Source organism: Cervus elaphus, chromosome 19 (genome assembly GCF_910594005.1).
Source record: "Cervus elaphus chromosome 19, mCerEla1.1, whole genome shotgun sequence".
In the NCBI taxonomy this organism is placed as follows: Eukaryota; Metazoa; Chordata; class Mammalia; order Artiodactyla; family Cervidae; genus Cervus; species Cervus elaphus.
This window is the reverse complement of record NC_057833.1, coordinates 73,159,693-73,173,091: the sequence shown is the minus strand read 5'-3', so window position 1 is coordinate 73,173,091 and position 13,399 is coordinate 73,159,693. Positions and strand designations below refer to the sequence as shown.

Genomic DNA, 13,399 nt, shown 5'->3' with positions numbered 1-13,399 from the left:
CTTCCGGGGCGTGGGGCGCGTGCGCGGTGTGCGGGGCGGCTCGGTTGTCCGAGGCGGCTCCGGTGTCTGGGCCCCGAGCCACTTTGTGCGCTCAGCTCCGCCCCGGCGGATCCAGGTTCCAATAGGAAAGTCAGCAGATTTCGGAGCCCCGAGCTCCAGCAGTGTGTGTGTGAACCGCCTGTTCCGTCCTCGAGGCCTCCGGGGTTTCGGCAGCGGGGACGCGGACGAAGGGTGGAGACGCCGGGGAGGGCGGATGGAAGGGCGGGTGGGTAAGGCGGCTTCTCGCGGGCCGAGTGAGCGGGTGTCTTTCAGATTGTTTTGGGGGTGCACCTGGGACCGTGTTGGGGCTCCTGCACCCGCACAGTGCAGAGGCGGTGACTTTCAGACGCGACTACAGTTAAAGCGAGAACATCCACGCGGAGAGCGGTTGATGCTCGGTGGCGACTCTCACACGGTTTTAGGTTTGAAAAAGTTAGATTGGCGATTGTGGCCGTTTTATGCTGTCAGTCTGGGTTCAGCTTGGCCTGGAGGGGAGCTTTGGAGACCGAGGAGGGAGCAGAGCAGCAGCCAGACCCAGGGTGGATGGGCTTCCCGCACAACCGCAGCCCACCGCCCCACGCCCCGCACGCCCCAGGCAGCGGCCCCCTCGGTCTTCCCCTAGTCCTCTGCCTCAAGAAGCCAGCATCCACCCCCGCTGCTCTGACTTCTCCACTAATGTGTATCAGGTCACTAGATGAGTCCTTTTTTCATTAATATTCACGGTGGTTCTACAGCTGATTGGCCCACTGATCTATCTACTCCTCTGTGCTTCTTAGAACCCCATTCCTAAAAGAAAAGTTTTTATCTTCACAACACTTATTCTAACGTATTCTTGTGTAGAATTTACTACATTATGCACTGTGTAGTTTTCTAGTGTAATATGTATATAACTTATTATCTGTCTCCTTTAACCAGAAACATGTCCCATCAGGGCAGGGAGTTTTTGTCTCCTGTGTTCTTGGTTGTAAGAAGCATCTGTTGAGTTGAATAAAACCACGCAAATAAACCTCACAATGATGCATGTTTGGCAGGAGAGGCATCAACAAAAATTCAGCCTGACACTGTCTTCTCAAATGACCATGGTGATTTATATAAAAACACTGTACTTTTAAACAGTTCCAAAAAGTAATAGGTTTGCACAAACACTCCTAAGGTTTCCATCTCCCATTCAAGTAGTTACCTTCTCTGTGATCCAGCTACACCCCATCCCCTCATGCAGGTCAGGGGTCAGAGGGCGACTAAAGACCAATTCTACTTGGAAGGGAACAGAAGTGCAGGTGATGAGAAGTACTATCATCAACATGAGGCTCAGACAACAGCACCCATTAGATGCTGGGGGTTTTCTGAACTGCATCCATGTCTGTCACTTGCTGTCTTTCTGAGGTCATTGTGTTGTAGCAGTGTGTGTTCAGTTTGTACCAGGATTAGTTTCAAGTGACAAAAACCCAAAATATGAGGTGCTAACATAATGGAAGTCTCTCACCTCTGTGGCTGGTGGGACAGGCTCACCTTCAGGGATACTTACGCTCCCCTCCGTGCATCCTCGCTGAGATTCAAGTGAGACTAGGCATCCTGTGTTTTATTCGCTAAATCTGGCAATGCTCAGCTCAGGTCAGCTGGTCCTGGTGTCCCAAGGGTTCCGAGCACCTGGTGTGTGAAACTTAAAGGCTTTCACCCACTGGACAGGCCGGCAAGTTTGGAATGAACTAGTTTCTTTGAGAATTGAAGTTCTGAGGTATAAAAAAGATCTGCTTTTTGCAGATTCTTTCCATGAAAGCTGTGTCATGGAGCAGCTGAGATTAACGGGTACGCTCCCACCTGTGCTGTGCAATGCAGCCAGGCCGGCACCACCCGTGTGCCTGGGGCCAAGGGGTCCTGGGGTGTGGGGTTTTGGTACTGAAACTGGGAAAGTGCCAGCTGGGACTCAGGGCACCCATAACAGAATCAGTAAAGACGAGCCTGTCTCCTACTGAAGCATCAGTTTAACCCAGTGATTTTAGGAGCTGGTTTTACGTAACAATATTTTAATATATCAGCAGATCTGTTATTCCAAATGCACTTCCAGGACACTGCCTGCTTGTCCGTCAGATGCTGGGGTTAGGATTCAGACAGCACTGCACTAGGGCTCCCCAGAAACTGCAGAGCTCCTGAGCTCAGGCACCCTGACAAGTCACCCTCCCCACGAGTGCAGGGCCTGCCCTGCTGGGCCCTACACTCCCCCACACCTTCTCTGGGCCATGCCTCTGCCTGCGGCTGCTGCGGTAAGCAAGTCATGTGCTCGCTGCCCCTGAGCTTTCAGCCTGTGCCCACCTCACCTAATCAACCTGATACAGTATCACAGTGCAACATGCAGAAGTTTCCAAAACAGTGTCAACTCACTTCCATTTCAAAACAGATGAGGGAATAAGTTGTCAGCTGCACTGCACAAAGGAAAACAGTCTCACATTCAAACACCAAAAATATCAAGAAGCTCAGAGTCATGGTCACCCTCCCCCCAGGAGCCCAGGAGAGGGAGGAGCGCTCTTCGGGGGAGGGGGCAGCCTTGGCAGGGATGTCGCAGCCTGCAGAAGTGCAGGTGAGCCAGCCTTCAGATGGAAGTCGGAGTGGTCTTGCTGAAGGGTCACTGCAAATACTGAACGTGACCCGATGTCCAATCTCTAAACGCAGTATAGAATATGAGCCGAGAGACAGAATACCAAACTATATTTACTGTTGACAGTAGTAAAGGACAACAAATAATGTACAAATTGGGGAATAAACACAAAAGAGCCGCAGACACCCCGCCTGTGCCCAAACAGCAAGGTACAGAGGAAGTGCAGACTTCTCCAGCAAGGTCTCAGGCGAGCAGGAGATGATGGTGGTCGTCCTGCCCAACTGACCTGAATAGGCAGCCAGGGGCCGTCAGACAGGAGTGAGTCCGCAGGGAAGGGCAACAGGACAACCATCGGAGGTTAACCAAAACAGACCCCAAAATGCACAGAACTGAAATCACACATAACGTGTAAGCTCCATACCAACCTGGGGAGCAGAGCACGGTCCTCGGGGAGAACCCGGAGGCATCTCTCACTTGTAGCCACACTTTGAAGCAGCTCTTTTACACAAAAACATAACAGCAAAATCAGCAATATTCTATCTTCCTTGTTTACATACAGACCATTGTTACTCATCAGAAGCAAATACTGGAGGAAATCTGAGGCCCTGGCACTGTGACCACAGCAGACATGTGGGACTTACTTTCTTCTCTGTTAAGAAAAGGGGAAAAGCCCATTTTTGTTGTGTCCAAGCAGTGTCACCGGCAGTTGGTGGCAATGGGTCCGGGACCCCAGACCCCGCCCAGGGCCGTGTTACCGAAGAACTTCTTACCTTTTAAGAAACATTCCAGTATTTTCCCTTCAACTTTACTACATTCTGGCAAAGCTTACATTTCTAATATTTAGCATTAAAAAAACCTGTGCCCGCAAGAAACAGTAAGTGAAAGTGTATCTCCCATACCAACCATGACCCCAAAACTCGTCCCACAGAAGCACTCCCAGAGTAGTGACAGTTCTCTCCATGACTGGAAGGAGGGGGGTCAACACCTGCAGTGAGAGCCCCGTCTAGACAGAAAGCAGGCATTCAGGCCACAAGCTTGGAGAAAATGTCATAGGAGGGAGAAAAAACGAACAAGTAAAAACAAAGCCCAAGTCCCTCACCACGCATTTTACCCAAACACAGGTACCAGGTGGTGGGCCTAGGGAGGCTGGGGACCATCACCACCGTGGCACTCAAGTGCATCAGAGCAAAGTCCTTCTGGGGAATGTCCTCGGTGTCCGAGCCTCCCTGCTGATGGGCTTGGCCACACGTCCACTGTTCAATAGCAAACACAGCACAGTGCCACGAGGGGATGGGGGCTCTAGAGGCCACTCCCTGAGAGGCAGCTGGCCACCCTGGAGCCCCCTGTCTGCTGCTGGAACACGTCGATGGTGTCCTCGTCTTCCATCTCCAGCTGCAGGCACAGAAGGCATATCAGTGTCTTCTCATCCGGGACCCACCCCAACGCACCTGAGCCCTGAGCCTGCCCCCAGGTGGGCACATGAGGACAGAGGCTCAGCTATGGGTTTCCAGTTAGCCCACTTCTTCCCCAAGTTCTCCTAACAGAATCCACAACGCTAGGACCTTGACTGACAGAGAAACTAAGTCCTGTTAAAAACAAAGTGTCTCAAGTTTTACTGAGAAACATACAAAATCAGATTTCAGCTAGGAGTGAGTGATCAGAAGCGCTGAGTCCTGGGGACCTCAGAGGTGGGGATGGAAGTACACGGGTGCTGCCAAAGCCAACTCCGTCCCAAAGGAAGGGGTCCCTGCTGGCCTCCCCATCCCGTCGAGTAGCATCCTGCTCAGAAATCAAGAGCAGTACCCGTGAGGGGGAGGTGGAAGGGCCGGGGGAGGACTCCTGCTGCATCCATGACATGACAGCACGAGCATCAGCGGAGAGGCTGGGGGAGCCCACGGCTGCCCCCTCCCTCTGCGTAAGTGGCATGCAGTTCCCCGCAGGAGCAGAGGTGAAAGCTCTACAGAGCAGCCCTTTCACACTAAAGGCTGGCTCACTCTCCCCACGCTCGACCCCACAGTCGTCTGGCTGACAAGAGACAGGACTGCAGCCTGGACCCCAGGCTCTCCCTCCACGAGGAGTGATGCGCAGACCTGACAGCTGCACGTGGTGGCTGACGCTGGAGGAAACGGAGCACGCTGCACCCTCTCCGCCCGTGCCCCTTGGCATCAGCGCTCAGAGGGCAGGAGGTGGAGGCAGGAATGCAGCTGCAGACTAACGCTGCGGGTCCAGTGTCCCGACAACACGCGGTGGCGATCCTATCTGCCCAGCTCACCTAGAGCAGGGGTGGGGGTCGGGTCAGGGGGTGAGGACGCTGGGCCTCGGCCGTGACCCTGGACCATCTCAGCGGAGAACCAGCCCTCCTGCTCCTTCTCCCAACACAGATGAGGCTGACAAAGTACATTTTTCTCATTTGAAAACTGAACCTCAAAATTACAAAATCTAATAATTTAAGCCATTAAGAAAATGTAAGGTGAATTCACTGGCCATCCAGTGGTTAGGACTCTGCGCTTCCACTGCAAGGGGGTGAGTTCAATCCCTGGTTAGGAACTACCTATCACAAGCCATGCAGCAACGCTCCAAAAAGGAAAAAAAAAAAAAAAGTAGAAAATGTACAGTGTTCTATATGAGCAGCAATCAGTAACTCTCAAATGTGAGCATTCCTGATGGCAGTTACACATGCAGGTCGGAAGTAGCCCTTGAGTGTAGACCTGCTGGGTTCCTACCTGTGCTGGGGTGTCTGTTTCATTAATTGGTTGTCCATCAAACCTGAATCGAATCTGTCTCATTGACAAGCCCTGAAAAGAAAAGCAGTTATCACTGTGTAAGTATTTCCCGCTAACACATCAGTTCAAAAAGAATCACACATTCATCGAAACACCAGACTTCTGAATACACAGATTTATGACCCAGTTGACTACAAAGTCTCACCAGTGGGCCTGAAGCTCTGAGGCAGCTAAAAAACAATAGAGAGTTCCCCCAGGAAAAGGGAGCCACAGAACACAGTAAAAAACAAGGGCTTTTGAAAATCAGAAATCATGACAAACACAAGATCACCCATAAAAAGTGGCAACAGAAAGTCAAGAAAACCTCCCAGAAAGGAGACCAACAGCAACAAACCCCATGCAGTCAGAGGAAATGATACAGATGAACACATCTGGCACAGGTGACTAAATCAGATGGAATCCCACTGGAGAGGGACACAAATTGTCACTGAACTGACAGACGGTCCAGTTCCTGAAATGAACTGAGTTTCTAGGCCAAAAAGGCCGAGAACGTGCCCAGAAAAGTCTCAGACAAACCTGCCTACCACAAAGCCAGGGAATAAAGTCCCGAAAGCTATCAGAGATAAACCACCTTACAACAAAGGACCGAGAATCAGAGCGTCACTGAACTTCTCACACAAACGGGGGAACCTAGAAGAATGTGATGCAGCAACTCCGGAAAAGGAAAATGAATATCAACCTAGAAATTTATGTGCAGTCACATTACTCAAGTGTGAAGGTTTATAAAGCAAATCAGGTTCAGAGAAGCAGTACTCTTCTTATGCTTTCTGAGCAAGATACTGGAAGACATGCTTTATCAAGACAGGGGAAGAAGATTAGTCCAGGAGTGGGGCCGAGGTCGTGGGCAGAAGGATTCCTGGGAGGCTCTGGGATGACCACAGAGCAGCAGCCCAGGCGGGGCAGGAGGGAGGGGGCCCGGGTGGGAGATAGTGCAGCACGGCAGGAAATGCAGGGCATAAAGTCACGATGGGACACCCCGAAATCAACACACACAGCCACCTCCAGACCAAGAACAGGACTCAGACAAGAGCCAGCAATAAGCACAGACTGCTGTGTGGCTGGGGTGGCTGCCTGGTCACAAAAGCAGCAGATTCCAGTGCAAGCTGGGTGCAGGGAGGGGGCTGTGTGTGGGGGCAGGGGCTGGCTGTGTGGACCACAGGTCAGAGAAGTTCCACCTTTCACAGGTGAAAATAGTCTCCAAAATCCAAAATTTCTCCATGAAACAGAAGCACAAGTATATTTACCAAGAAAAAGTGGAAGAAAAAAAAAAAAGAAGCTGGAATTGACAGTAACCTCCTCTGAGGAATAAAGCCTGAAAAGAGGGGAGAGAAAGAGGAAGGCATGGAGTTTTTTTTAGGTGTTTTTAATAGTAACAACAAACAGGCCAAGGCAAGGGTTATCAAAGCCAAGAGTGGAAACTAAGGTCAAGGATTTCCGCATCCCCCACAGAAGACTGGCTCCTGTGGAGAGCACCAGGAGCCCCAGGGCACAGTCTGCCACAGACACTCAGAACGTCAGTGTCTCCGATCACCATGGGAAGGCGCCAGTGAGGCAGCTCTTTGTCTTGTAAAGCAGTAAATAAAGGGAAGTGATGCTTTTGAACTGTGGTGTTGGAGAAGACTCTTGAGAGTCCCTTGGACTGCAAGGAGATCCAACCAGTCCATTCTAAAGGAGATCAGTCCTGGGTGTTCATTGGAAGGACTGATGAATCTGAAGCTCCAATACTTTGGCCACCTGATGCGAAGAGCTGACTCATTTGAAAAGACCCTGATGCTGGGAAAGACTGAAGGTGGGAGAAGGGGATGACAGAGGATGAGATGGTTGGATGGCATCACCAACTCAATGGACATAGGTCTGGGTAGACTCCGGGAGTTGGTGATAGACAGGGAGGCCTGGCATGCTGCGGTTCATGGGGTCGCAAAGAGTCAGACACGACTCAGTGACTGGACTGAACTGATTAAGTCTGTCTGGAGCAAACTGTGCCAGGGCAGTGTCTCCACAGACACAGAGGAGGAGGGATGGAATCCGTGGGAACCCACTGCTCAGACTGCAACAGCACCAGACACCTGCCCCGCCCGGGGAAGCCCGGCCAGCATGCACAGACACGAGCACACACACAGGCCCCTGCACATACATTCCACCCCCCCCACACACACACCTGGCGCTCGCAGTAGGCCTTCATCAGCTTGCTGAGCGGCGTGTGTCTCTTGATCTTGAACTGGACCACGGAGCCGTCCTGCCCGGCCACCTTCAGGTTGATGTGGTCGTTCTCCGTCTTCACTCCCTCCTGCAAAGACATGTGGATCTGGGTCTCCACCTGTCCCCCCACAACCACCACTGCTTCTTAAACGTCCCCGGCAATTCAGTCACTGGTGTGTCTGTCATACTCCTATACAGAACTGACTTATAACTTCTGTTTGCTGAGTCAGGCAAATGCCCTGCCAACCTAGCGTTTGTCACAAACGTCAGCTTAAGGGGAAAAAAAATCTGGCTAACACCAGAAAACAATGGAGAGAAGATCCACCTTTGTTGTAAGGTTGCTCTTAAGAGTGGAGCACAGGGGACTTATACTCAAGTGTGAGGGTGTATAAGACACCAGAGACATTTCTGGCCAGAACAGCAGGCTGCGCAGTGGCTCAGGGTCCAGGCTGCCCGCAGCCTCCCCGCTTGCCTCCCAGGGAGGGCCACCTCAAGTGCGTCCTGGGTCGCCAGTCCCAGCTGAATGGGGTCACCGCCCTATCCTATTCTGACATGACCCATGGGACGCTCCAAGCTGCTGAGCATCAGCAAGGTCTCTGGTCCTTGGAAATTACTGGAAGTTGATGCAAGAAGCTGGTGTTCCGAGCAGAGCTCAACCTGAGAGCACGCTGCTGGGGAAAAGAGGAGTCTCTGCTTTTTCACAAAATGATGAAGCTGATCTAAGTCAATTTGCATAGTCTGGATGGAGACCAAAGCAAGTTTGTGTGCTGTCCCGGCCAAGTTCTCCTCTTTCTGGGGCTCTCTTTCCCCACCGCTCCCCCTTCCAAGCCCTGGGACCTGCTCCCCACCACATGGAGGGGAGAGGAAAGGAGGCCCCTGGAGATCAGAGTAGGGGAACTCGGAATGGCTTTGAGAAGTGGTCCCAGGAGGCAAGACTCTAGCAATGAGCCCCCGTCTGATGAAACTGGGGGTCCCACGATCAGCACCTCACCACTCCCCAGAGACCAAGAATGCGTTTGCTTTTTCATCTTTTCAAATAAAGGTTTTATTTTTAAATAATCCTACATTTCCAAAAAAGTTGCCATACAGAGGCAGAGCACTCCTACATGCCCCACTGGGTCTCCCTGGTGTTAACATCTCACACACTGCAGTATGTGTCCTGCCCAAGAACACAACACCAGCACACCGCTAGCAATAAAACTGCAAGCTTTTTTGTATTTCACCAGTTTTTCCACTAATACCATTTTTCTGTTCCAGAATCCAATCCAGGATACCTCCTTGCATTTACAGATAAGATTTCCTCTCCATTTATTCTTTTATTTCTTTGCTGTTCATTGTGTTAAAATACACATAAAATTTACCATCTCAGCCATTTTTAAGTGTACAGTTTCTAGTATAAAATACAACCGCCGCCACCATCCATCTCTACAACTCTTTTCATCTTGTAAAACTAAACTCTGTCCCCATGAAACCCTCACTCTTCCTCCCCCAGCCACTGGCAACCACCATTCTTCCGCCTCCATGAATCTGACTCCTCTAGGGACCTCCTGTAAGTGGATTCACAGTATCTGTCCTCTTGTGACTGGCTTACATCAAGCAGCATAATGAAGTCTTCCAGGTTCATCCCTGATGTAGCAAGGGTCAGGATTTCCTTTTTAAGCCTGAATAATACCACTGTACACATAGACCAGGCCCGCCTGGTGGCCCAGGTGGTAAGGAATCTGCCTGCAATGCGGGAGACCTGGGTTAGATTCCTGGGTCGGGAAGATGCCCTGGAGAAGGAAATGGCTCCCACTCCAGTTATTCTGGCCTGGAGAATTCCATGGACAAGGAGCCTGGCGGGCTATAGTCCGTGGGGTCGCAGAGCTGGACATCACTGAGCGACTAACACTTTTACCCAGCAGTAGAGTTGCTGGAGCATATGGAAATTCTGCTTTTAATTCTTTGACGAACTTCCATTCTCTCTTCCATGGCAGCTGCATCATTTTACATTCCCACCAACGATTCCAACTTCTCCACATCCTCTCCAGCACTTGCTGTTTTCTGTTTTGATTTTTTAAAGTAGCCATCCTAATGGGTGTCAGGCAGTATCTCGCTGTAGTTCTATCTGCATTCCCCTGATGATCAGTGATGTCAAGCATCATTCCATGAGCTTCTTGCCTATTCATATGTCTTCTGTGGAGAAATGTCTACTCATGTTTTTTTGCTCATTTTTTAATCAGGTCATTTATTTTCTTGTTGAGTTTTAGGAGTTCTCTATACAGTCTAGATATTGATCCTTAATCAGATATGCAATGTAGAAGGAAAATCAAAAGGGAGTCGGTGTTGCTCAGAGAGCCCCTCAGACAGAACCCAGAGACCACTGAGGACGGGACTCACGCTCATCTCAACCCTGATGAAATCTGACCTGTGACCACATCCTGTCCTGACGAAGTATCCAGGATACCTGCTTAAAACTCGAGACGCCTGTGGAACCCTGACCCTGAAACAACGCATGACAGCCACCCCTTCAGGACACACATTTCCTTCTTTGTCAGAGTTCAACCTCGTGGTTCTTGCCTTTGTAAGCCCCTGATTCTTTCTCTTACCCAGAAAACCCTTTGTTTTACCCAAATCTGTGTCTCCCAAATCACAATTCTTAACACCCCAAATTACTTTCTTATTTGCAGCCTTCTGTGGGGTTTTTTGGGTTGATAGTGATTTGAAGATATCATCTCCCCTTTCTGTGGTTGCCTTTTTACCCTGTTCACAGTGTCTTTTGATGTACAAAATTTTTAAATTTTCATAAATCATTTTTTTTTTCACGACACCTGTGTCTTTGGTGTCATAATCAAGAAATCACCACCAAGTCCAATGTGGTGGAGTTTTTGTCCTATGCTTTCTCCTAAAAGTTGTATTAATTCTTACATTTAGGTCTTTGATGCATCTTGACTTAACTTTCGGATCTAGTGTTGAGAAGGGTCCAACTTCATTCTTTTGCACATAGACATATGATGCATTTACTTTATTAATGAAAAAATATGGATGTGTTTAAAACAGAGAGATGCAGGGGCCAGAACATAAACAGAAAGAGGGCAGTGGCTACAGACCAGGCAGAGGAAGGCCAGACCCGGGGTGAATCCCTAATAATCAAAACTTGGAAAAAAGGAAAGGGAAGGATGAAACCCTAAAAACCAGAGCAGGGTTCACCCGGTCAGTCCCCTACCTGGACTCTCCAGGGGAGGTAAACTGTCTTCTCAACTGGTCCACAAGGTTTTCTTTGCACCAAGATGGCCTGGGGGTGTACCCCCTACCCCTCCCCTCCAGGCCCGAAGAAGAGAGCATCTCTGAGCCAGAGCAGCCCGGCAGGAACCGAGGCCTTCGAAGACAAGGGTGGGGCGTGAGGCACAACCAGCTCCCTGTCTTGGAAGTAGTTAAAACAAGTTAATTCTACTGAACTAGGCCTTGGACATTGAACACGTGGGAGTGTTCCTGGGAGCACCGAAGGGATGAGTACTGAGCGTATTTCACTGTATCTCATTGCATTTAAACTCAGGAAGAGGAGACCACCTACAGGTCATAAAGAAAGGCAGTGACATCTGCTCCCACCCTCACCGGAAAAGCAAAGGCAGCTCCTAGGAGGCTCCAGGGCGGAAAGGGCCGCGTCCACCGGGGCCCCACCGTGGGATCCCGTCCAGGGGCTCCATGCAGGCGCACCCAGCCCGGTTCTGCCTCCCGTACGCAGTGGGGTGCGACCTCCAAGCAGCAGCGGGGTAAGAGAGGCTGCGCGCAGAGCAAGAGAGCAGAGGAAAAGCTCCAGAAAGCCGTTTCCAAGACTAGTTTTCACGGCCTTAGACCTTCGCGAGGACTGCCGGCCAGGGCACCAGACTGCGGAGCGCACACCGGAGAGCCCAGTGAGCAGAGCGTGGCGCACACCTGGCAGCTGCGACGCGGAATGGGCGCACACCCAGGGGGCCGCAGAGGATCCAGACAGGTCAGGCCCCTCGGAGCCCCTGCCCGGCCTGCGCCCTCTGGGCGCTCCGCAGCGAGGACTGAGGAGGGGACCCCGCGCACGCGGGGCAGTAGAGCCCAGGCCGGCCGGTCCCCGTGAGGGGCATAGTTAGGGAGGGTCCCGGCGAGGGAAGAGGTCCTGGGGAGGGGCGGTCCCAGAGATGGTTTGGGGACGCGGGCGAGGTCGGTGGAGGGAGAGGGTCTAGACTATAAGTGCCGGCTTTCCCAGACTCGGCCCAACCGGGCGGGGCTCCCCGCAAGGCGGGCCGGGCTGAAGCCGGAGGGGTGGAGCTCAAACAGTGGAAGCGGGACCTGGGCGGAGTCGGAGCGCGAGGGCGGTGTCTGGGTAGGGGCGGTGCCTGGACTGGGCGGGGTCGGAGCGCGAGGGCGGGGTCTGGGTGGGGGCGGGGGCCTGGATGGGCGGGGCGGGGCCCGAGGGAGTGGTCTGGGTAGGGGCGGGGCCTGGAAGGAGGGCGGGGCGCGACACCGGGCGGGGGGAGGGGAGCCGAGCGGAGCAGGGCGGCGTGGGGGAGGGGTGGAGGGAGAAGGGGGGAGGGGAGGCCCAGCGGCGCTACTCGACACGGGTCCCAGCGGCCGGCGGCGGAGGGCGGCGGAGGGCGGCGGGGCCCCGGGGGCGGGCGCGGGGGCGGCGCGGGCATGGGGGCTGAGTCCGGCCAGGCCCGCACCCGCCGGCCCTTACCTTGGGTTTCTCCTCGGACATGGCTGCGCTCGGAGGGCAGCGGGACAGCAGGCAGCCCCGGGCGAGCAACTCACGCTCTCGGCCCGCCGCTCTCCCGCCGCAACTGCTCGCGGGGCCGCGCTTTGCCCCCAAATCCCTGCGCGCAGGTTGGCTGGAGCGGGTCACGTGGCTGTCGCGCGTGCACGAGGCGCGCTCCCGGACGTCGGGCGCGTGCCCGGTCGGTCAGGGTTCCTGGCTGTTGGAAATGCGTCACCGGGCGGGCCCTGCGCGGTCAGGCGTCTGGCCTTCGGGGGTGCTCCGGGCAGCGAGGCCTGGGGCCGCTGGAGGGGTGGGGGCGCGCTGCTACTCGGGGAGCGCACAGAGCAGCTAGGATCGAGGTCAGGGACGGTGCATAGGGCAAGCTGGGGTAGCAAGGGGTAAGCTGTGGGGCAGGGGGCGCTGAGACCCAGAGGTGCCCCGGGTAGCGAGGGCCCGGGGGGCCGCTGGAAGGCTCCGGGGACCCCCAAGGGTGCCCAGAGATCCAAGCCATGAGGCCTGACACCTGATCTTGGAGCCTGAGAATGGCCTGTTCACCTCTTCAGTCCACGTCTCCGAACTGGCTCTTCACCTACCGCAGCTCCACCAGCCAAGCCCCATTGCACTCGCTGGCTCCTATATAGTGCGTGCGTTTCTCAGAGGGAAACAAGGAAAATAAAGCCAGCCAGGCGAACCACCTCCACAGTGGCCCCAGGAGACCTGAGTGAAAGAGCTGCTCTGGAGGGGACCCCCGCTACTAGGAAAGGCCAGCTAACCTCCACTGAGGAGCCGAAGGTCAGGTCATGAGGAAGTGGGAGTGAAGAAGAATGCCTCCCAGGCCGACCCACCTGGCATCTCCGTCCACAAAGGACGCATGATGCGTTCATTTAGCAAGGCCACGCAGGCTCCAAAGTCCGCTGCCTGCACCCTGAGCTCCCGGTGAACAGAGGCATCAAGGGGCCTTTCTAAGAGGGCCTCGGGGTTGGGGGCGGCGGGGGGGGGGGGGGCGGAAAGTCTCTAGTTCCATACACTTTTCAATCTGTGCTCCCCGACTGTGTGTGGCTCCTTCCTCTCCCCTTG

At 53.4% G+C, this 13,399-nt stretch overlaps 1 protein-coding gene across 1 annotated transcript; it reads right to left on the bottom strand.

Moving 5' to 3' along the window:
* Positions 1–2,725: 2,725 nt before the first annotated feature.
* SUMO3 (small ubiquitin like modifier 3) lies at positions 2,726–12,527 on the bottom strand. The gene is made up of 4 exons (XM_043874224.1): positions 12,305–12,527; positions 7,574–7,702; positions 5,356–5,427; positions 2,726–4,024 (listed from the first exon to the last, which is right to left on the bottom strand). Exons 1-4 carry the CDS (start codon positions 12,323–12,325, stop codon positions 3,932–3,934), a joined length of 315 nt encoding a protein of 104 aa, XP_043730159.1. The 5' UTR covers positions 12,326–12,527; the 3' UTR covers positions 2,726–3,931.
* Between the last annotated feature and the right edge of the window lie 872 nt (positions 12,528–13,399).